Source organism: Salvia hispanica, chromosome 1 (assembly GCF_023119035.1).
Source record: "Salvia hispanica cultivar TCC Black 2014 chromosome 1, UniMelb_Shisp_WGS_1.0, whole genome shotgun sequence".
Classification (NCBI taxonomy): Eukaryota; Viridiplantae; Streptophyta; class Magnoliopsida; order Lamiales; family Lamiaceae; genus Salvia; species Salvia hispanica.
The window spans coordinates 47,972,385-47,996,892 of NC_062965.1; the positions used below are offsets into that span (position 1 = coordinate 47,972,385).

The following is a 24,508-nucleotide window of genomic DNA, read 5'->3' on the forward strand; positions in this document are numbered from 1 at the left end:
AGTGAAGTAGGCCGAAATCTTGCGGGCCAGGTTTTACTATTTTATGTAGGCCCATACGGCTACGACGGTCCAATTTAAATTTGTTGTAGACCATATATGATAAATTTATCTGCTATGTAGTATTTCAAGAATCTTTATTTTATTTTGTAGTATCAAATAAAATACGAAACTCTAATTTTAAAAATGGGCTACTTATTTTTTTCTTCTACATAAGAATGCGTAATTGAAGTGAAATGATATTTTTTTTGGCTAAACATTGCATTGCTGTTGGTGTTTTTAATAGATTTGTAGTTATTGTGTATGCATCTATATATGCTCAATTTTATTGATATCAGTAATATACGTTCAATTTTAGTAATAAATAGAATGTAAATTCAAATATGTATTGTTTTAAATTTGATAGCCCAAAATAATTCGGGAAAGACCCCAAAAGTCATTTCTCTTTTAACTATTTAATCAATAAAAAATGTTAATAATACTCTCAATTTTTATGAATTGCACCATATGGAGTGAACTTTAATAAATTAATAGTAAGGAATGTGATCAAATGAAAATTCTAAATATTTTACAAACTTAAAACTATGATCTGCACCACTGAAAAATGTCAACAGATCACAAAAAAATATCAACAGAAAAATGTCAACAGAATTTCAACGGTAGTCAATGATTGATGCTGTGTTGATACTATGTTGACATTAAAACTAAAATTTTACACTGTGTTGATATTGTATTGAAACTGTGTTGAAGCTGTGTTGAGAAGTTTTGAATTTATACAATATATAAGTTTGCATTTTATCACTACCCTTAATAATAATACTTATATTATAACATCCAAATTTATACAAACTTGAAATTTTTAGTTTTTATATAAAATCTCGATTAAATAACGAAAGTAACACTACAATAAAAAAATCAGTTAAGGACATTTTGTAATACAATTAAAGACATTAATTTATATTTCTAAGTATATCACCAATGCTTCAAAAAAACGTTTTTATTGTTGGTTGTCCCAACTAAAATTAGAAGACGTAAATGAAAGTGTCAAAAAAAGCAAAAAAAAAAAAAGATAGAAGTTAATTTGTTTGTAATTTAGAAACGTTTTTTTTTAGATTCTAAATTATGCTCAAAGTCACACACAAAAAAATTGTCATAAATGGGGGCACACTCTTGCAAAGAGAATAGGGCTTAAGTCTTTACCGAATATTTTAATTTTATTATTTTTTACTTCAAAACTTATAAAATTTTTGAAAAGTTATGTTAAGCGCTTAACAAGCTAATAGTATTATTGAAGAACAAATTCTTACATTACTATCAACTTTTTTTTTGTCTGCCTCTGCATAAATGAGTATGGATCATGGGACGAACAGAAAGAGAATACGACATATTTTTCTGGGATGGAAAATGTATGATTGTTCATCTTGTGCTACAAGAATATTATTCTCTTTTTTTAGTCCGTCCCATAAGAATTTGTACTTTCTTAATTTAAAAATTTATTTCTCACTCGTTCTCCACTAATAATATTTTAATTTTTTTTTTTTACTTTTCTTATAATTGATCAATAATGCATTAAAAATATTTTAAAAAGAGTAATATATTCAAGACATCTCAATTTGATCACGCCATATGCTACCCAAAGATGAATGGCATGTGCAGACTGCAATCCTGGCACATCCTTTTTGACGTTTCCATCATATAACAAACAAATTATATACGCCATGTAGAAGTAAAAATTAATATTTCGTCACCCTCTACTCTATAGTTTACCCAATCACAAAAATTCTTCAATGGGTTCTATCGATCTTACCGTCGCCCCCACGGCCTCCGATCACCTCACCGCGCCACCACTAAACGTGGCGGTGATCGGCGCCGGCTTGGCGGGGCTGGTGGCGGCGCGGGCCCTGAAAACCGAAGGCCACCGCGTCGTAGTCTACGAGAAATCGGAGCGACTCGGCGGCACATGGGCCTACGACCCGCGGGTCGAGTCTGACCCGCTGAGTCTCGACCCGGACAGGGAGATCGTGCACAGCAGCTTGTACCAATCGCTGCGCACCAATCTCCCCAGACAGCTCATGGGCTTCTCGGACTATCCGTTTTCCACTTACGGAGATCCGAGAACCTTTCCGGGTCACCCAGAGGTGCTCCGCTTTATCAACGAGTTCGCTGCCGAGTTTCGACTCGCTGAGTTGATACGGTTCGAAACGGAAGTCGTCCGAGTTGAGCGAGTCGACTCGAGGAACGATGAATGGATCGTTGAGTCGAGGACTCGGGAAATGAGTTCGAACGAGTTGTTTGACGCCGTTGTGGTTTGCAGCGGACATCATACTATACCAAAACTAGCTGATTTTCCAGGTAACAATTTGTCATTTTTAAAAAATTAATTAGCAAAGAAATTATAAATCGAATTAAGTTTAAGTTGACTTTAATAATGCTATAGGAAGAGAAAAGTGGGCAGGTCAACAGATCCACAGCCATAATTATAGGGTACCCGACCCATTTCAAAATCAGGTAAGCATTTGGAATTTTCTTTGACATAACTTCTTAATTTTTTTATTCTAATTCAAAATGATATGTACTTAATTTTGTAGTACGGAGTAATTGTTTTATGAATAGGTTGTGGTTGTGATTGGTGATGGACCAAGCGCATGGGATATATCACTTGAAATTGCTGACGTGGCGAAACAAGTTTATCTCTCTTCAAGATCGCCCAAAGTTAAAGTGGCAAAGTTGGATTGTGGAGATAATATATGGCAACATTCAAAGGTACTGTTAATATATGAGCACTTAATTAATGTAAATGATAAATTGATAATGCTAAAAAGATCAATATTTACCTCTTCATTTAACTTGGAACTTAATCTCTATTTTCCAGGCACATGCATCCACATGCTAAGACGATCCACATTTCTCTATTTTTTAAGACGCTCAATCTTTATAGTTTAGTTTTTGAATCACTTTTATATTAATGTAACAAAAATCACATTTTAATCCACATTTGACATGATATGACACCTTTATTGCTCAAAAGATATGTGTCTATCAAGTGTGTTCATTGTGGCCGGAGTGAGTAACAAATTTCAGCATGCTTTCTTGTACTGGAGTGAATTGTTATTCAAAAAAATTTCATTGAATTATGACATATAAAACTAGTTCTAGATAGAAGGTAAAGCAAAGAATCTCATGTCAAGATTAAAAATGCAGATTGATCATGCAAATGAAAATGGAGAAGTTGTTTTCGAAGATGGTGCTGTCGTTCATGCAGATATCATCCTCCATTGTACTGGGTAAGGTTTCCAATTTGGCCATCTTAACATTTACACCACACCAATATCTCTTCTATTTTTGGTGTGGTATAATTGAAATTAGAAAATACTAGCATATTATAATCGAAGATGGTGCTGTCGTTCATGCAGATATATCTCTTCTATTTTATAGATGTTGAAGTGAATTATACAAATATCTCCTTATTTAGCAAACATTACTTTTCCTACAACAAATGCTAGGTTTATGTATAGTTTCCCATTCTTGAAGACGGAAGGCATCGTAATTGTGGAAGAAGGTCGTGTTGGCCCCCTTTACAAACATATTTTTCCTCCAAAGCTTGGACCAAATCTTTCTTTTCTTGGAATCCCATGCATGGTTAGTCCAGTCCGATCCTTCCCATCTCTTTTCGATAATACGGTTTATGATAGGGGCTTTCGTGCTATAATTCAGATAAAAATACGATTTTACGATATTTTTTAAAAAAATTGCTTGGTTGGGGCTCGAGCCCCCACCTTTGGATCTACAAAGACACATGAACTATTTTGTCATGAAAAACACACGCAGACCGTTGCAACTCAAACGATATACTTCCAAGCAAAGTGGGTGGCTCGTATTTTATCCGGCAAGGTGTGGCTTCCATCGGAGGAGGAGATGGAAACGGAGGTGCGACAACACTACCAACTCATGGAGGAGAAAGGGATACCGAAGCACTACACTCATGCACTCCAGTTTGAGGTGAATTTTCACAACATTAAATAATATTTGAGAAATGAGAATACATATTAGATTGATATCACTATATATCTTTCTTGAATAGTTGGACTACTTGGACTGGCTAGCTAATCAAGTGGGAGAAATAGTCCATGAAACTACACACTTATATGTGAAAAGCTACGTGAAATTCGTTTTTGAAGGCAACAAACAGAGGCTTAGAGAATGGGAACCTAATTTGATGTAGTTCACTTTCTTGATTTGAATAGTATTGAATTCAACATGGTCAACATTGTAATTCATGAGCAACGTCCACATTCAAATCATTGAGAAACCAAATTCTACACATAAATCTAAATTCTTTAATCCAAACACAACCTATGTGGAGGACAAAATCTCAAAGAAATTGGAGCTTTGTCCCGCTTCTGGAACAACTTGTTGCAGCTATGCTATCCGATATAGTAGTACTATATGATTCTCCATGTTTTACTTCACATATACGTTTGTGTGTTATGTTATGTCCTTAAATTCCCAAAATATACATGGCAATATCATAATATACTTCATTCGTCTCCTAAACTACAAACTATTTCCTTTTTAATCCATCTCCTAAAAATAGAAATTTTCTATTTTAGAAAATTTCTTTCTCTCAAATGAAGGGGATCTATTTCCCACTAACACATTTTTCTTTCTACCTCTCTTACTTTACCAATTTTAGAAAATTTCTTTCTCTCAAATAAAGGGGATCTATTTCCCACTAACACACTTTCCTTTCTATTTCTCTTACTTTACCAATTTTAGAAAATTTCCTTCTCTCAAATGAAGGGGATCTATTTCCCACCAACACATTTCTTTCTATCTCTCTTACTTTACCAATTTTGTATTAAAATCCGAGCTATTCGAAAAATTTCTATTTTTAGGGGACAGAGTGAGTAATATGTAGGAGTAGTATTTTGTAATACAATGATTTCAATTTGTTGGAAATTGTAATTATAATATACGACTTATTTATTTTAAAATCTTTTAATATTTCTATCTTATTATTATTACTTAATATTTATTATTATTATTATTTTAGTTTTATTTTATTTTTTGATAAAATGTGCCTGATGTAGTAATGTGTATCGACGTCCATATCATCCTTTCTATATTATGTAATCCGTAGCTCAATACTAGTCCAAAAAACTGGGCCTATTGTTCAACAGAATGGATGAGGCCCATTTATTGAGGGCCAGTTCTATTGTTTACAGGCCCATATATTTCAATAATCTTTTGTGATTGTTTCAAATAAAATAGGGAACTTATGCGTGTGAAAATGATTTTGGTAATTATAGTTTTAATATTCTTCCACGTAAAGGAAAAAAAGCAAATGTATTAACTAATGAACCGGAAATAAGGGAAATATTAAATTTAATTGATTGTTTTACAATCAACAACAAAAAATTGCTCCCTCTATACCACTTTAATTAAGTGAAGCAATTTTATTCCGTACGCAATTTTATACAGTGTTGTTTTGTGTTTTGTGAGTTAAATGAAAAGAGAATAAAATAGATTCAGTGAATGATTTTTGTATTTTAAAAAATGTGTCATTTAAAGTTACACATTTCAAAAGGGAAATGTATTATTTAGAGCGAACCGGAGATTTTCTAACGGATATAAATTGGAAAATGGGATAACATATGTAAAATTGGTGCAATACTTATTAGAGGGTATTTAATATTGATAATTAATATTTTTATTTTTGGAATCATTATTAATCTTTATATATTAATCTTAATATTCATATCATATGGAGTACTACATTTGCCGGGGTACTATTTAATACTCTACTACTATAAAGCCAGTAAACAACGTCAACATCAAAGAATATTTAGATTCGATGCCGCATCCATCCTAGATTCCAAAATATTCTAAAGTCAAAGAAATATAATCTTGCATTCACAATTTAAACTAAAGCAATTTAATTAGGCATAAAAATAATCACAGAAATAGTAACGATTATTTTTTATCAATCAGAAAAAACCCAACTCACATTCAAGAAATTAAGAGGGAAAAAAAATGTTTTGAGTAGCAGGCCGATCGTTCTAAAGCTAATTCAAATTCAAACCTAATAAAAACAAAAAAATGGTTATGCTTTTTTTTTATGGGCCGGGAGAGATATATAAATGAGTTGATCAATATATAATCCTATGATCCCTGCAAAACCCATCATATTCCAATAAAACCTTAACATTAAATCATAAAAATAATGAAGAAGAAAGATGAAATAGAGGAGTGGTACAACATATATGTTGAAACATCGATTACATGGTATTTACAAGTTGAAATCAAAGTAGACTAGGGGTGACCACAGAGTATATGTGTGTGTGTGTATGTATGTATGTATGTATGTACGTACATTATAGTAAATTAAACAACACAATATATGGAGTATTATACAAGGTTGATGGATGAGGAGTGAGTCTTGTGTGTTGATGAGATTAAGGTGGTGGTGCTTCTTCTTGGCCGCCGCCCATCTCCAAATCTATATATATGTTGTAACCGGGGATCCTACTAAGGACCTTTTCCAAACAATGAAGGAATCCATCGATTGCGAGTGAGAAGCATTGGAGGGTGGACAACCATGCCAGTACAAAATAGAACCAGCACACACGTTATGGGAGGAGCAAAGTGAAGAAGAAAGAAACAAATACCAACAAACTAAAACTTTGAAAACGCACCTCCAAAATGCGAGCTGCAGATATTCGAATGGAAAAAAAGGAGAAGAAGACTAACACAACCCAAACTATCCAAAATTTGGGCCATGTGGTAAGGATGCCAAAGGTGTCCCAAATCCCATCATCCATCAACGATTTCAGAATGTTTATTACCAGCATTGATGCAGTAGAATATATGACTTGGTGGCTAAGAAAGTTATATTTTGAATATTATTTATTTCCTAGTTAGTAGAATTAGTAGATGGAAAATATTAATTGTTTTCCTTCTACAAATTAGGTTTTCCTTTTTGCTTATTTTCTTTATAGTTATTTTTGCTTATAATCTTTTTAGTTATTTTCTTTCAATAAGTTTAAGATTTTCCTTTGCCTATATAATGGCCTCATTGTTGAACTTAGAAGACAGACTTTTGATTATTAATTTTACATTGAGTTTTTATACTCCGAAGTTCTCAATAAGTTTAAATTCTTTATTACCAGTTCAGTCATTCTCATAGTTTCTGCGTTTTATTTTGCATCAAGCATGGAAGCGTACCTCAATTCCCATGATGGATACATTTTAGTAGTATTTCTTTTCTCTTTCTCTCTATATTATATTACAATATATTATATTACAATGTGAATCTCTATTTTGACTTGAAGATAGTAATACTATATATAAGGAGGGATGATAGTACACCTATGGCAATGTATATATTCTTTTGTTGATTTTTTTAAGATTTATGAATAAAAAAATAATTAAAATTTTCACTGAACAGCTAAAAATATACTCCCTCCGTTTCACCATAGTTGAGTCATTTTACTATGTTGGAAAGTTTTTTCATAGTTGAGTCATTTTCATATTTGATAACTTTTTTCTCTTTCTTTACTCTCTTTTACTTTATTCTCTCTACTTTATTCACTTTATACTTTATTCTCTCTACCTTTTCCTCTCTCTTTCTTTTTTATCTATTTATTTAACACAACCAATATTCATTTCTAAAACTCCGTGCCGAAAAGTTTCGCCTCAACTATGGCGAAACGGAGGGAGTACTTAATTTTTTTTAATACACATATTTAACATTTTAAAATATCTAGCATTTTATTTTTCATTGAACCGCTAAATGTTCCATATTTCATTATTCGTTCATCCGTAATTCATTTCACTCATATTTCACTATTTAATTACATTCACATTTTATTACTATCTCCATCCATTAAAATAGTCTTAATAGTGGATTGCACGAGTGTTAAAAAAATGCTAAAATTAAAAAGAGATGGATGAAAATAAATGGTTGAAGTGTAAAATACGACTCACCTTATTAGAAACAAAATTTATTAATATAAATAGATAAAGAATAACTTTGGTGGACCTCCTAATTCCTAAAATGAAAAAAAAGAGATTATTTTTTATAAGCCGAAGTAGTTAAAACTTGTGGTATATCAAAGTGAGACAATTAATTTTGGACAGGGGGATATATAATTAAAAAACAAAAATAAGAACAATAAAAACTAAGTAATTTTTAAATTAGAGAAATACACAATTTAAATAAAATAGATAATAAAAAAAATTAATAACACACCAAAAAAATTGCATAGGTAAATATAATTTTATAGTTAAAATAGAAAGATATAGAACAAATCATTAATAAAGTTTCATTTTCAGAATTAACAAGAAAAGGAACAAAACTAGTTTATCGGTGTGCTTTTCAGCTTTTGCAGCATATGGGCATAAGGGAGCGTGCTTAGCAGCGACGTGTTTAAGCCCTGAAGCCTGAGCACGCGGTGACGTAGGTTAAACCGTCATTAAGAAGGTTGGTGTGGAATCCCTTGCCACTTCACGACTACAAAGGTTAACTGGACCTTACTGGCTACTTTACATATTGAAAGGGTTACAAAATGTGCTGAATATTTTGTGATTAAATTATACTCCACTCCACTAGTACTATATTGTTAGTACAATATTGTTACAAGTTTTTTGATGACGCCAATAGAAAATATTTTATTATCAGTTGCATCTTTCAACACTTGCTAACCTGTCATCGTCACTTCATTTCCCCTAGATACTTTATTCCGTTGTCCAATATTGTTGTCCTAAATAAAATTAAGATGGGACTTTATCATTTATCATAATTAAAATATTGGGAATAGTAACCAAAAACATGTTGTAAATTGTGTGGAGTAGCAAATAAAAATGATGTATTCAAATTTATAATATTGTATTGGCACATATCATGGGCTGCTTTTAGATTATTCATTAATTTTAATTATTTGATTTTTAAACTTATTAATTATTATAACTAACTAGTAACTACCAATATTGTAATTAAGTGTTATTGAGAGACTCAGTTTTTATTTTACTACTAAAAGTTAGTATTCCACCAGTAAGAGAATCGTATTCCACATAAACTATTATGTCAATTTAAATACCAATTCCTATGTCCTTAATTAATTTTCCATTTTTGTCATTTTAGTTTGCCCTCATTAATTATTTACTTCCACTTTTGACCATAAATGGTAATAGGTCTCTCATTTCACTTACTAATTTCACTCACATTTTATTATAAAATTAATACATAAAAGTGATATTCATATTCCAATAACTTTTTCAACTCACTTTCCTTTATATTTTTTTAAATCTCGTACCGGAACCAAAATAGACACAATTGTTGGGAAACGGAGAAAGTAAGAATCAACTTCAACTACTATCTAGACAATCTAAAAAAATATTCTAAAACTACCACTTTAATGAAATTAAAAAAAAAATATTAAGCAAAAATAATACGAGAACAATAAAAATGTATTTAGAAGAGATGGAAAGAATGTACTACTACAATTCTAGGATCTAATGCACAATCTCAAGCTATTATCCAATCAATTTTTCTGCCTTTTCGTGTCTCTAGAATTATTAGGTCGGTCACTTAATTAGATTAAATCTCCTTCTGATATGAGAAATCCGTAAATTAGATGTTGGGATCAAAGTCCCTTTTAAATCTCTAACATCTAATTCTCGAAAGACGTGAAAACCAAAGACCTTACACGGAATCTCAACTCTCTTGAGTTCTGATTAAAGAGTGAATTATTTTTAATTCCAGATTAATTATTTCATCTCCAGATAAATTTAATTAATCCTTATACATTCAGGAGGTAGCTGATCAATTACACAAAAAAAATATAGAAAATAATTCAAACAACTGCAATAGCAAAGCAAGGACGAATTAATCCAAAACCTTTTTGAGGGGAAAAAAATGTACTCCCTCCGTCCCACATAATTTTACACAGTTTGACTTGGCACGGATTTTAAGAAATGTAATAGAAAGTGAGTTTGATCCAACGGTTCGCCGATATGCGGAGGGAAACATCACATACGACACTGCAGGCTGATACGGTAGAAGAGGTTTGGAATCGTAGGGGAGGAGGGCGTAAAGCGTGATATGCGTTGGGAATGTAGTTTATGAGAAGTCGAAAATTTTCGTTGTATAATTTTACCCCTTTATATAATACAACGAAGATTTTGTTTTAGTTTTAGTTCGTATGCATTTTTTCAATTATTATAGTCCAATAACTTTTATTGTAGTAGAATTAAAGTATAAACAAAATGGAAAAAATAAATTTTTTGGTGGCTTGGCCATGTCCACTATAGTGGGAAACATGGGCATTGGTGGCCCGACCACGATTTTGTGGCTTGGCTCGGCCAACTATAGTAGACACTCTAACTTTTTCAACCAACTTTTCTTTACATTTCTTAAAACTCGTGCCCGGTCAAAGTGTGACTCTTAATTGGGGACGGAGGGAGTAATTTATACAGATAAATTCAATGGAGGGATAAGGGCACACGTAACAGTAGACGATAATTAGGACAATTGCATTGGATGATCGTCCACTATTGCAGCTAACTGGACGAAGGCAAGCCCCACCCCGTCTGCCCGCCCTCCGCATCGGGTGAGGATGATGGATTGGGCGCGCGATCGTCCACTATTGCATGCGTCCGGGTGATCGCACGCCCGAAAAAATTTGTATTTTTTCTCTCTTCATTTTTCACTCTATAAATACATCTTATTTTTACTTCATTATTCACACCTTTTACTCCAATCTCTATTCCATCTTATTTCTCCGTCACTCCTATTTGGGCGCATAACCATTGAAGCTTTTTTTTACTCCCTCCGTCTCACAAAAATATAAGCATATGATATCGTACGGGAATTAAGATAAAATTGGTAAAGTAAGAAGATAAGAAGAAAGATAGTTAAAGTAGTGCTAGTGGATTGTGAGACCTACATTATTATTAGTGCGTTAATAGTTGTATAAGTTTTAAATAATTTGATGTACGTAGATAATAAATTAGGATAGCTTTCCATAAATGGAAATGTTCATAATTTTCGTGATTGTGAAATGCATTACTTAAAAAAAGAAATAATTAGTGAACCGGTTGAATATTCAAGATGTCATTTTAGTTTGATAAGTTAAAACAACACCATTTAGTCGTCCATGAAGGCTGACAATATTAAAATATGTTTAAATCTGATAAACTACATTTGGTTGAGATTTAACAACCAGTAATCGATTGTTGCAATATTTTTCTCGCGTAACTTTTCAATAATAGTAGTCGTTTAAAATTGTATTGATGGTGTATTTTATCTTATTCGATTTTAGGATTATGTATATTATCAATTTATATATTATAATTTTCATCATGTCTCCTAATGGAGACATAATGCTTTTCGGGGTTACAGAGATAAGAAATTGCAAGATTTACTCAAATACTATTATTAAAAAGAAATAATTTTTTTATATAGTGAAATAGTTAGATGCCTTTTATTCATAATGGATTACGTATCCAACTTTTACAAAATCTCATTCAACTTGACAATGTAAATAAAGATGAGATAAATGTAATGAAACATCACGGTGGGGGTGACAACCCAACAACCGGCTTGTATGAATTTAACAACCTATCTTTGTTATATATTTCCTTCGTCCATCGTTAAGAGTCACATTGACTTTTCTGCACTCATTTCACTTTTCTACATTATTTTCTGCCTTTTATTCATACTGGATTATGTATCCAACTTTCACAAACTCTCATTCAACTTGACAATGTAAATAAAGATGAGATAAATGCAAGGGCGGATCCACTTGGTGGTAATAAGGGGCATTGCCCCACCTCAATATATTTCACTGATACTAATTTGTTGATTAATTTTTAAAAAAAATTAATTTCCTTTATAAATGCCCCACCTCAAACTTCTAAAATTTCTTCATGTATTTTTTTTTGCCCCTGCTAAATTGAATTCTGGCTCTGTCCCTGGATAAATGCAATGAAACGTTGTGGTGGGGGTGACAACCCAACAACCGGCCTCACATGAATTTAACAACCTATCTTTGTTATGTACTCCCTTCTTCCACCATTAGGAGTCCCGTTGACTTTTCTGCACTCGATTTACTTCTCTACATTATTCTCTCTCTTATTCTACCATTTCTCTATTTTAACTATTTATTATCATTTTTATAAAATGAGGGCAGAAAAGTCAATAAGACTCCTAATGGCGGACAAAGGGAGCATGTTATGTAGTAGAAATATTATGTGAATTGCACAGTACCCTTTACAGGGACGCACAATTTTTTCATGGGTGAAGAAATTGCAAGATTTGCTCAAATTTTTTGCAAATGAAATAATTTTTTATATAGTGAGATGTTTTTTAATCAAAATGGAATGCGTATCCAACCTTCGCTGACTCTCATTCGGCTTGGCATTGAAGATGAAAATGTGATAGTTGTAATGAAACATCATGCCAGATGTGGAACACAACAACGTTTTGCATGAATGCAACAACCTAAAATTGCTCATGAGAAGAAGTTGCACAACATGCTTCATAGACACAATGGGTATTAGGGTTGCACGGGTGAAGAAATTGCAAGATTTGCTCAAAATCTTTTGCAAAGAAAACAATTTTTTATTTAGTGAGATGTCTTTTATTCACAATGGAATGTATTCAACTTTCACATACTCTCATTCAGCTTGGCACTACAGATGGAGATGAGATAGATGCAATGAATATTAGAATATATAAACTTGATTTTTATAATGTTAGAAAATATCTTTATAGGCGGTGCTTCGAAGAAGAATCTCGAATGGCCTAGACAATTTGTAAAAATGGATTTAATATTAAAAAATGTAGTATGCATTAGAATAATATTAGAATAGCCTAGAATCATTAGTTAGAATTTCTCTAGCTTTGTAAGTCGGTGAACACAAACCGACTAACTTGCCTATATAAAGGCACTAACCATGTTGTAAATTAATTATGAGAGATAGTGTACACAATTATAAGAGAGCTAAGTTTGCTATAAGAAAAAGTGTGCGTGTGTGCACAAATAGGAGTGAAGAAGTGTGAGCAATAAAATTAGTTTTCTCATATCATCATATTTGCCATATATCCCACCTTATATTCCACCACATATTTTCCCAAATATTTCCTTCAAACTAAATTACTCCTCCAATATATATCTTATATTTTCCAACAAAGTGATACCAGAGCCATAAGAGCGTCTCCGGTGGCGCCCCTCCCACTAGCCCCTCCCACTAGGACTTCTCACAAAACTGTCTGCCACGTCATCACTAGCCCCTCTCATTCCACTGCCACATCACTAGCCCTTCCCACTGCACTAGGACTTCCCACTGGGACTTCACGCAATTATTCAATTTACGGACTTATAATTTACGGAATTAAAATGTCAACACGGAATACGGGAAAATTTAAAAACTTCATTAAAAAAATTACATAATTAAAAAAAATTACATAATTTAAAGAAAATTACATAATTTAAAAAAAAAAATTACATAATTTAAAAATAAAATTGCATAATACCCTCGGCTCTCACTCCTCCTCGTCCTCGTCCTCGTCCCCGTCGCCCGTGCAGCTGCCGCCTCCGACGTGCCCGCCCCCAATCTCGACGCCATAATCATCAATGGCTGGCATTCCTAAATCGCGCCGACATTGATCGACCACATCCTTGCACAGCCTTTTGAACACAGGATCGTGGGTGTTATACCACTTACTCGTGCTCTTCATCAGGGTCTTCGTTAGCTGCGCGCGGGCGAGACGGTCGTTACTTGGGTCTTCTGGGGCCTCCGATTCGACCTCGTAGGACCCGCTGCCGCCTCCCCTCACCATCCGTTGTGCAGCCTTTTGCCCCATCGGGCGACGACGACGGCGAGAGTCTGTTCGTGGTAGCGGGGCCACTTCCTCGGCTTCGGGGAGCTCGTGCGAACCAGCACTGCTGTTGTACTCATCGGAAGAGTTGATCTTCGTCCGCTTCCAGCCCGAGTCGACACCCACAACAAACTTTTGCGAGTCCTTGACCACGAGAAAGGCCTCCCATTGGTCAAACTCTTTGAACTTCAATTCTTTGTCGGGGTACTGGGCCAAGGCTCGTCTCCGGACATCATCCTCAGACATGCCACTAGTTGCCATGCGCATGTTGTTGTGGTAGAGGGCGGCAAAACGACTGAGCTTAGGCCTCAACCGAAGACACTGTTTCCGGCATTGCTCGGAAGTGCGAGCCTTCGCCCCAAACGGTTTGCAGACGCAGTAGGCCTCACTAATGCGATGCCACAATCGGTCAACATACTGGTTCGGCCCAACATAGGGATCCTCTACTACACCGACCCAGGCCTTCGCAAGCGCGGCATTTTACCACACGGTCCAGATCGTCCTCCTCTCCTCCGCCTCATCCTCACCCTCCTCCTCTGCCTCTGCCCCCGTGTTCGAGGAAGAGCTCGGCACTTTGCCCTTGCCCCTACCCCCGCCCCTGCCTCTGCCCCCGTGTTCGAGGAAGAGCTCGGCACTCTGCCCCTGGTCTTGCCCTTGCCTTTGCTCCTGCTCCTTGCAGCAGGCTCCGCCTCATCGGGAGTCTCACGGATCGGCGATAGCCCCAACTCCGCTCCCAGCTCCTCAAAAGAGAAAGTCTCGATGTCGGCGTACTGAGTCTCCGGAACAGTACTAGGGGAATCGTCGGCCAACAAATCTATATATGGGCGATAGACAGATTCCCTAGGCGTCCTCGGGCTCCTGTGCTGCATCGACCCACCCACCGCCATATTTGGCGGCGTAACGCCCATCCCCACTGCCCCGGGCATTATCACACCCACCCCCGCCATATTTGACAGCATACCGCCAAACCCCGCTGCCCCTGGCATCATCCCACCCACCCCCACAATATTTGACGGCGTACCGCCCATCCCCGCTGCCCCGGTCATCATCCCACCCATCTGACTCATCAACTGGAACATATTGTAGAACATTTGGGGATTCATCCCCCCCATCCCCGCCATTTGGGGATTCATCCCCGCAAAGTTTCCCTCTGTTCCGGTGGGAATTGGGGGTGTGTTTCCGCCGCTCGTGGTGGGGGAATTCCTATTGTACTCCATTGTAGTAGAAATGAAATTTGTAGATTTAGAGAGAGAAACTTGTCAACACAAGTGGTGTGAATGAAATGAAGTTGGGGAAGCCCTATTTATAGAGTTTATTTTTAAAAAATAATAATATGGCTAACTTGCCGTCGTTCCAAGTCCCCATGCACAATAATAGCAGTTTCGATAATTGGAGTATCAAGATGAAAGCGTTATTGGGAGCCCACGACGTTTGGGAGATCATGGAGAATGGCTATGAGGAGCCGCAAGACGAGACCGATCTATCCCAACAACAAAGGGATAGATTGCGAGATGCGAGAAAGAGAGACAAGAAGGCTCTCTATCTCATCTACCAAGCTCTAGGGGACGATGATTTCGAGAAGATCTCGAGTGCAAGCACCGCCAAAGAAGCGTGGAAGAAGCTCCAAATCTCGTGTGTTGGTGCGGAGCGAGTAAAGAAGTACCGCCTCCAAACTTTAAGAGGGAAATTTGAATCTTTACATATGAAAGAGTCCGAATCAATTTCGGATTATTTTTCAAGAGTCTTGGCGGTGTCAAATCAAATGAAAAGAAATGGTGAAAAATTGGAGGATGTTAGAATCATGGAGAAAATATTGCGCTTTCTAACCCTTAAGTTGGAGCACATAGTAGTTACAATAGAAGAAACAAAAGATTTGGAGGAAATGGCAATCAATCACTTATTGGGTTCATTACTAGCATATGAGGAGAAACAAAAGAAGAAACAAGAAATTGTGGAGCAACTTTTGAAGTTGCAAGTAAGCCCAAAGGAGAAAGAAGAAAGCTCGAACAATGATGGTGGCCCACAAGGAAGAGGTCGTGGACAAAGACAAGATAGTGGTCGTGGTAGTGGTCGAGGATATGCTCGTGGACGTAGACGTGGACGAGAATATTTTTCAAACAATGAAGAAAGAAAGGAGTTCCCAAATATAGGACGAGGAAGGAGCAATCCACAGTCGTGGTACGATAAATCTTCAATAGAGTGTTATAATTGTCATAGATATGGGCACTATGCTTCTGAGTGCAGAGAAAAAAAATCAAAAGTTGAAGAGAAGACCAATTACGTGGAGAATACGAATGAAGAAAATGAAGAAAATAGATGTGTTCTTCTAGCTTATAAAGGAGAAGCTGGAAGAAAAGATGATATGTGGTACCTCGACACGGGAGCGAGCAATCATATGTACGTGAACAGGAGCATGTTCGTGGAGCTTGATGAATCAGTAAGTGGTAATGTCTCCTTTGGTGATGAATCTAAAATTCCAGTTAAAGGCAAAGGCAAGATTCGAATTCGTCTAAATGATGGAGCTCATGATTTCATTTCTAACGTATATTACATGCCCAATATGAGAAATAATATACTAAGTCTTGGACAGATCTTAGAGAAAGGTTATAACATTCAGATGAAAGATTATAGCCTTTCAATAAGAGATGACAAAAATGATTTAATTGTCAAAGTGTCAATGTCCAAGAATAGGATGTTTGATTAAATGTTCAAAATGATGTGGCGAAGTGCCTTCAAGCATGTTATAAAGATAAGTCTTGGCTATGGCATCTTCGATTTGGGCACCTGAATTTTGGTAGCTTCAAATTGCTATCAAATAAAGAAATGGTATGAGGATTACCACCCATCGAGCACCCCGATCAACTCTGTGAAGGATGCGTAGTTGGGAAACACTTCAGAAAGTCGTTCCCTAAGGAGTCGAGTTCGAGAGCTCAAAAGCCATTGGAATTAATCCATGCAAACGTGTGCGGACCAATCAAGCCAACCTCCCTCGGTAAAAATAACTATTTCCTACTTTTTATTGATGATTTTTCAAGAAAAACGTGGGTATACTTCTTGAAGCAGAAATCAGAAACATTTGACGTATTCAAGAAGTTCAAGGCTGCCGTCGAGAAAGAAAGCGGTCTACAAATCAAAGCAATGAGGACCGACCGAGGTGGAGAATTCACACCCAGAGAGTTTCTGGTATTTTGCAAAGAAAGCGGAATTCGACGGCTGCTAACAGTTTCGAGATCCCCCCAACAGAATGGAGTGGCTGAACGAAAGAACAAGACTATCATTGAGATGACTCGAAGCATGGTAAAGACAAAGAATTTGCCAAAAGAGCTTTGGGCAGAAGTAGTGACGTGCGTCGTGTACCTGTCTAACAGGTCTCCTACAAAAAGTGTCTGGGGAATGACTCCTAAAGAAGCTTGGAGCGAAAGAAAGCCAGGGATCGCCCACTTAAGAGTGTTCGGAGCAAAGCCTATGCACATGTACCAGATCAGACGAGAAGCAAACTCGATGACAAAAGCAAGCCATTCATCTTCATCGGGTACGACTCTAACACTAAAGGCTATAAGTTATATGATCCAACTTCGCAGAAAACTATGATTAGCCGAGATATGGAGTTCGATGAAGAATGAGTATGGGATTTCGGCTCAGACAATGACTTCACCTTCATACCTCCGTTTGGAGATCAAAGAACAAGCGAGCAGACGGGAAAGGAGCAACAAGAACAAACAACTCCACATGCATCTCCTACATCAGCTGTCAGAAGCTCACCACCATCTTTCTTGAATGAAAGAGCCACAGAACGCACACGAAGTTTGGATGGAGTGTATGAAGACACCGAAAGGTTAGAAGATCTCACCTTATTCTGCCTATTTGCTGATTGTGAACCAGTTAGCTATGAAGAAGCTACAACAAGTGAAATTGGCGAGTTGCAATGGATGAAGAGATCAAAGCCATAGAGAAGAATGACACTTGGGAGCTCGTAACACTACAAAAGGGACACAGAGCCATTGGAGTTAAGTGGGTGTATAAAATCAAGAAGAATTACAATGGTGAAGTTGAAAGATATAAAGCTAGACTCGTTGCAAAAGGATATAGCCAAAGAGCTGGAATCGACTATGACGAGGTATTTGCTCCTGTCGCTCACTTAGAAACTATTAGACTAATATTGTCTCTTGCAGCCCAAAATAAATGGAAGATTTATCAAATGGATGTGAAGTCAGCTTTCTTGAATGGATTTCTGGATAAAGAAGTCTACATCAAGCAACCTGATGGTTACGTGGTGAAGGGCCAAGAAGATAAAGTTTTGAAGTTGAAGAAAGCCTTGTACGGGCTAAAGCAAGCACTAAGGGCGTGGAATAGCAGGATCGACAAGTATCTTGAAGATAATGGCTTCACCAAATGCCCACATGAACATGCGCTCTATGTGAAAGTTAAAGGAAATGATATCATAATCGTGTGCTTGTATATGGATGATTTAATTTTCACAGGAAACAATCCAAGCATGTTTGAGGAATTCAAGAAGGCCGTGACCAAAGAATTCGAGATGACAGACATTGGGCTAATGGCATACTATCTCGGTGTGGAAGTAAAACAACGAGAAGATGGAATATTCATCACACAAGAACTCTACGCAAAGGAGATCCTAAAGAAATTCAAAATGGAGGATTGCAAACCAATCAATACACCGGTGGAGTGCGGGGTCAAGCTATCAAAGAATGATAAAGGCGAAAAGGTGGATCCGACACTATACAAGAGCTTGGTTGGAAGCCTACGATACTTAACTTGCACAAGACTGGATATATTATACGCTACTGGGCTCGTAAGTCCCTACATGGAGAATCCAACCACTACCCACTTCAAGGCAGCAAAGAGGATACTCCGATACCTTAAAGGTACAATCGACTATGGCCTATTTTATTCACACATTAATTATTACAAGCTTGTTGGCTACAACGATAGTGATTGGGCCGGAGACAATGATGACCGAAAGAGTACGGGTGGTTATGTGTTCTACAGGGCAGACGCTGTTTTCACTTGGATGTCTAAGAAGCAGCCCATTATCACTCTATCAACCTGCGAAGCTGAATATGTGGCTGCCACCTTTAGTGTCTGTCATGCAATTTGGCTCAGGAGTTTATTATCGGAGCTCGGGTGGCCACAAAAGGGGCCAACAACTATTTGTGTGGATAACTTGTCGGCGCTATCCAAAAATCCAGTATTTCACTGATGGGGTTTGGTGCCCCTTGCACAGCGGAAGATTTGTACAAAACAAATAAATCAGATAAGGATCTATTTCACCGATTATGCGATTAATCAATTCACATGTTAAACAGATAATTGCATGCTAGAACGCAAATAATTCATGCTCATAGAAAGTAAATCCTAAACATGAATACTACGGTTTAGAGTTACCGATTTGATTCTCCAAAGAATCGACGATTGCTCGCGCCTTCTCCATGATGATCTTCAATACTAGACCACGGATCTTCTCTCTGGTTCCCGAACTCTATCTCGATATCAGGGTGGACTGATCTTATCAAAATACTAGGACTCGAATAAAGAAGACAGAAGAAATCCTTCTCCAATTAGGAGAGAAATTCGAACTCCTCTAGGTAGAGGGAGACGAAATTTTGCTATTGAAAAAATTATGATTTTTGTCTCCTTTATTCTCCTATTTATATTAAGTTCCTTTTGGGCCCAGACAGGGATCTATGGAAGGTTTTGGATATGAGCTCCCCTAATTAGCTTTTTACTAATTAAATTGAACTCACAATTTAATACAAGCTTATATTGGAATATTACGAGCAGCCACTACAGGAGTAATATTGAACTCTCCCCATCCAAATCCGATATTACAAGTAATCCGGGTTTCCACTTTGTTTATTATTTATTTCCCGCGCTTAAGATATAAATGTCCATTAATTAATTAATGTCTGCTATGGGACTTAATTAATTAATGTCTGCTATGGACTTAATTAATTAATATCTTATTAATTCCAAGAGTGGACTTAGCAAGAAACATTTATTTATTATTCATAGAGTAATAAAACTCCAACTGGCCAGTTTTCCGAATAATAAAACCTTGTTCGAGCTCCTCTTGAGGACATTATCAAACGAGACTCACCTCGCGCACGTTTCAACATAATAGCAATCCAAGCACCACTAGATATTAATCACCACTACCCAATATATCAGGATTATTGGGTTGCGAAAAACCCGCACCATTTGATAAGTCAAAGTAGTGCATAATCAATACCGTATGCTCAATGCTAACATATGTAGATTAAGAAATAGTATTTTATCAAGACCTAGTCTTTTAGTAGATAGCATAAAGACACGTCTTGCTGTTAGATCCGTTCAGTGCTATACCACACCAATGTCATCTTATTTCAGTAAGGCTTAGAAATATGCGGACTGACATTGCAATCTTTCACAATAGGTAGCCAAAGCCTATCTAGGTTGTGAAATTCTTCTTTTTCTTTTGCAAAGCATTGCATAGATCTGACCGTGTTACCTTAAAGTGGACGACGCCCACAACCGGTCTACTAAGCAAAAGACTTAGACTTTGTTTACTTCTTATGCATTTAAATGTTTGTAAAACATCTTATAAATGCACAAGCAAACACAATGTAATAATAATAGTGATTCTATTCGTGCGAGACTGCTCGAATAATACTGAATCGGGTTAAAAGTGGATTGTAGAGTTTTACGTATACAAGCAAGATTCTATTCGAGCGAAACTTGCTCGAAACATGCTTTTCAGTATACCAAACCTAACATTCACAACCAGAGCAAGCACATCGATACTCGTTTCCACTACATCAGAGAATGTGTTGCGAATCGGGAGATTCAAGTCGAGTATGTGAAATCACAAGATCAAGTTGCCGATATTTTCACAAAGCCCCTCAAGTACGAAGACTTTATCAAAATCAGGACATTGCTCGGAATGACAAATCAAGTTTAAGAGGGGGTGTTGGAATATATAAACTTGATTTTTATAATGATAGAAAATATCTCCATAGGCGGTGCCTCGAAGAAGAATCTCGAATGGCCTAGACAATTTGTAAAAAATGGATTTAATATTAAAAAATGTAGTATGCATTAGAATAATATTATAATAGCCTAGAATCATTAGCTAGAATTCTCTAGCTTTGTAAGTCGGTGAACACAAACCGACTAACTTGCCTATAAAGGCACTAACCATGTTGTAAATTAATTATGAGAGATAGTGTACACAATTATAAGAGAGCTAAGTTTGCTATAAGAAAAAGTGTGTGTGTACACAAATAGGAGTGAAGAAGTGTGAGCAATGAAATTAGTTTTCCCATATCATCATATTTGTCCTATATCCCACCTTATACTCCACCACATATTTTTCCAAATATTTTCTCCAAACTAAATTACTCCTTCAACATATATGTTATATTTTTCAACAATGAAACATCATGGTGGAGGCGACAAGCCAACAACCTTTATACGAATTTAACAACCTATCTTTATTACACTGCTTATTATCTAAATTGAACAAAAGCCTTCACAGTCATAATGTTTTTTCGAATTGCACATGAGAATATTGCAACATCTATTAAAAATTTATTGCAAAGGATTTTTTTTATATAGTAGTAGACATTATTTGTATAGCTAGATTGCATCCAATCTTCATTAACTCTCGCTTAGCTTGGCATTGAAGATAGAGATGAGATAGATACAATGATAATTCTGGCGACCTACAACCATTACATGAATTTAACAACCTATATTTATTATATTGTTTATAATCTAAATTGTAGGACTTTTAATAACTCAGGTGGTATTTCTAAATTTCTTACTTAAAGAGAAGAGTTGAAATTTTTCCATATATATTTCTTTTAAATTTAATTGTGTCGATAATTGATTTAAGTAGTAAGAAAAATGAAAGAATATGCAGAAGAATACTAATTTAGATGATATGATAAATGTGAGAAGAAATGAGAATTCATAAACGAAGAAAATTAAAAATATAACAAATTCTAATTAACTACTGTAGTATTAAAAAGTGAAAAGAGGAAACAAAAATATGCTAATGTTGGTGTTTTAAAAAAAAGAAATTGGTCAGAGACTTCCTCAAAATGTAAATAAAATCGTGAAGTTATGTGTGTGTATCGGCCACATGCGTGTACTGTGCAAGCGCACACAGCGTGCGCATACCGTGCAAATACTTGTGCATTTATATGATAGTTTGAGTTTATTTTAATTTTATTGACAAAGAGATGTAATTCTTCAAAAATTAATTTTAGCTAGAATTGGTTCAATACCCTGTGAAATATAAAATTTTATTCGTTGGTACCGGTTCATATTATTAAATGATGACTAAACATGTTGTGGTTAAAAATAATAGTAGGTGTAACATTAGGCATATCGATAGAATAAAAGTACCAAAAAAAACAACACAATTAAATTTTTGAAAATTTTAAAATTATTGTCCTTGGAAATTAACTATGCTAGTATTAATTCACGTGCGAGGCACAATTAACTTATTTCTATATTTGTATATTTAATATTGTTAATTAACAATTTAAGTATGAGAGAGTACATCAAGTCCAGGCACTTGTGAAAATATCTTTGACAAACCTCTACATTTCTATACTACGAAAACACAAATAATTTTTTCTAACAAATAGTTAATCCACGACTTACAATATTCAAAATATCAAAATTATTAATATATATATATATATATATATATATATATATTGACACATCTATAATTGATTGATAATAATCACTATTGCTATTAACTTATTTGTTTTCAATTTCAATTGGGAACGCTTTAATGCACTCAAGTCGTATAGTACAAAACTGAAAATTATTAGATTTCACTACAAATGCTAAAATGACATCTAATGAAAATGAGATTATGGACTTCTTTAACACATCTACCATAAAAAGAATATCACCACATATCAATTCATGGCACTAAAAATGGAACATAAAATGGTAGAAATTTATTGCATTATAATAACGTTAAACGTATATAATTAGACATTTATTCACACTAATTCTAGACGACGAAGAAATGATACATATTGGAATGATGAAAAATGAAACTCAAAAAAACAAATATTGTTGTATATCATAACTAACAATCTTAATATAGCTCAAGAATCTACACCAATTCTAGAATTATTTGCAAACAATAAAAGGCAATTAAGGGATGCCTGAGAGTCTAGTCTCCACTCTTCTTGAATCTTCTGCTCCTTACTTTTTATCTCAACTTTTGTCAAATCTTCCATCTTTGACGCCGTTATAACTTATAATCGACTGAGGACCTCTCACTCTCCGCACCGTCACCCATTGAAACACATCTGAAATTTTGATTGAAGAAATTTATTGGGTGAATAAGTATTCATAGAGAGATATGTATAAATGTGCTAACATTATTACATTAATCATTTTTTTATTACTTCATTTTAAGTGTAACTTATTGAAATATGAATAGTCTAGCTTATTGTATGAAGCAACGCATATAGGAGAACTAATAAAAAATGAAACCATGATTGGGAATATTAATTTTTTACATTGTGGACTATTAACAAGAAACGCATGTACGAGTAGTACAGTATATATGAATATGCAAATTTATACTCCCTCCGTCCCACTTAAAATGTAATATTTGGGAATCGGCACAGGATTTTATGTAGTGTTGTTTTGTGAGTTAAAGAAGAGAGAGGAAAGTAAGAGAGATGAAAAAGTAGAGATAGAGTTTTTTTAATGGGACAGAGGGAGTATTAATTACAATAGCACTCAAAATTTATAAATATTTTCAAAAATAGCCCAAAACTCGCCAACATACGTGTATAGATAGATGACTGACGTTAAGTTTTGCTACAAGGATTTAAGAAATTACATTGGTGATGTTGACCGCGTTTATGTGGTGATTATCATTTTAATTGCCGACTACTTTACGGGAGTGGATCCCCTGCTGTGGTGGGAACACAGCAGGGGCAGCTGTGCCCAAAAAACGACATAGTTTAGTTCATTTGCTACAGTGAATTTTCAATTAAGCTTCAATTCTGCTGTTCCCGGAAGGCGACGTTTTGTCCCACTTTTGCAAACTTTAATCTTTTCAAATATAGCTTGAACATAAGCAACGCTAAATAATCCATAATTGGACAATGCTTTTATATAAATAAGGATTCATTAGCATTGACATATTCATTAAAATAAGATTTTTTATTTTACTAATTTCAATTTCATAATCTTACATTCAGTTGAATGCTCATTAAAATTTTATGTATTCAACTATTAATACTATGACAAATTATGTAATATTCATAAATTAAATATAGTTGATCTTATATTGGGAGTAATCCATTCTAGTTATAATTTACTTTAACTAAAAATTGATCAAATTCAGAAAGTCATTTTATATTTAAATTTGTAAGTCAACAATCACTATTACACTAAAAATTAATTTTAAAAAATAATTGAAACTCCCTTTGCATTGTTCTTTAAATTATTTTTAATGTAATTTAGTAGGAGTATTTAAATTTGAGATAAAAATTTAAGAGATAATTATTATTTAAATCATAATTTTATTGACTTTTTATTAATTTCATAAATTGAAATATAAAATCGTAACTTTTAAATTTTTAT

The 24,508-nt window shown here is 35.1% G+C and overlaps 1 protein-coding gene across 2 annotated transcripts; it reads left to right on the forward strand.

The window, feature by feature from the left end:
* Positions 1 to 1,690: 1,690 nt before the first annotated feature.
* Positions 1,691 to 4,274, forward strand: LOC125215316 (flavin-containing monooxygenase FMO GS-OX-like 7). 2 transcript variants are annotated; one of them, XM_048116704.1, is made up of 7 exons: positions 1,693 to 2,349; positions 2,435 to 2,505; positions 2,611 to 2,760; positions 3,199 to 3,281; positions 3,501 to 3,636; positions 3,826 to 3,996; positions 4,079 to 4,274. In XM_048116704.1, exons 1-7 carry the CDS (start codon positions 1,785 to 1,787, stop codon positions 4,217 to 4,219), a joined length of 1,317 nt encoding a protein of 438 aa, XP_047972661.1. In that variant the 5' UTR covers positions 1,693 to 1,784; the 3' UTR covers positions 4,220 to 4,274. The 2 variants fall into 2 exon arrangements, with proteins under 2 accessions (XP_047972668.1, XP_047972661.1); XM_048116711.1 differs by lacking the exon at positions 3,501 to 3,636 and having other exon boundaries at positions 1,691 to 2,349.
* The last annotated feature ends 20,234 nt before the right edge of the window (positions 4,275 to 24,508 follow it).

Excerpts from the sequence above, each read along its gene's own strand:
- LOC125215316 (XM_048116704.1), top strand. The coding sequence starts at position 1,785 with ATGGGTTCTATCGATCTTACCGTCGCCCCCACGGCCTCCGATCACCTC. Across the intron at positions 2,350-2,434 it reads AAAACTAGCTGATTTTCCAG|GAAGAGAAAAGTGGGCAGGT; the intron begins GTAACAATTTGT and ends ATAATGCTATAG. Across the intron at positions 3,282-3,500 it reads ATCATCCTCCATTGTACTGG|GTTTATGTATAGTTTCCCAT; the intron begins GTAAGGTTTCCA and ends AACAAATGCTAG.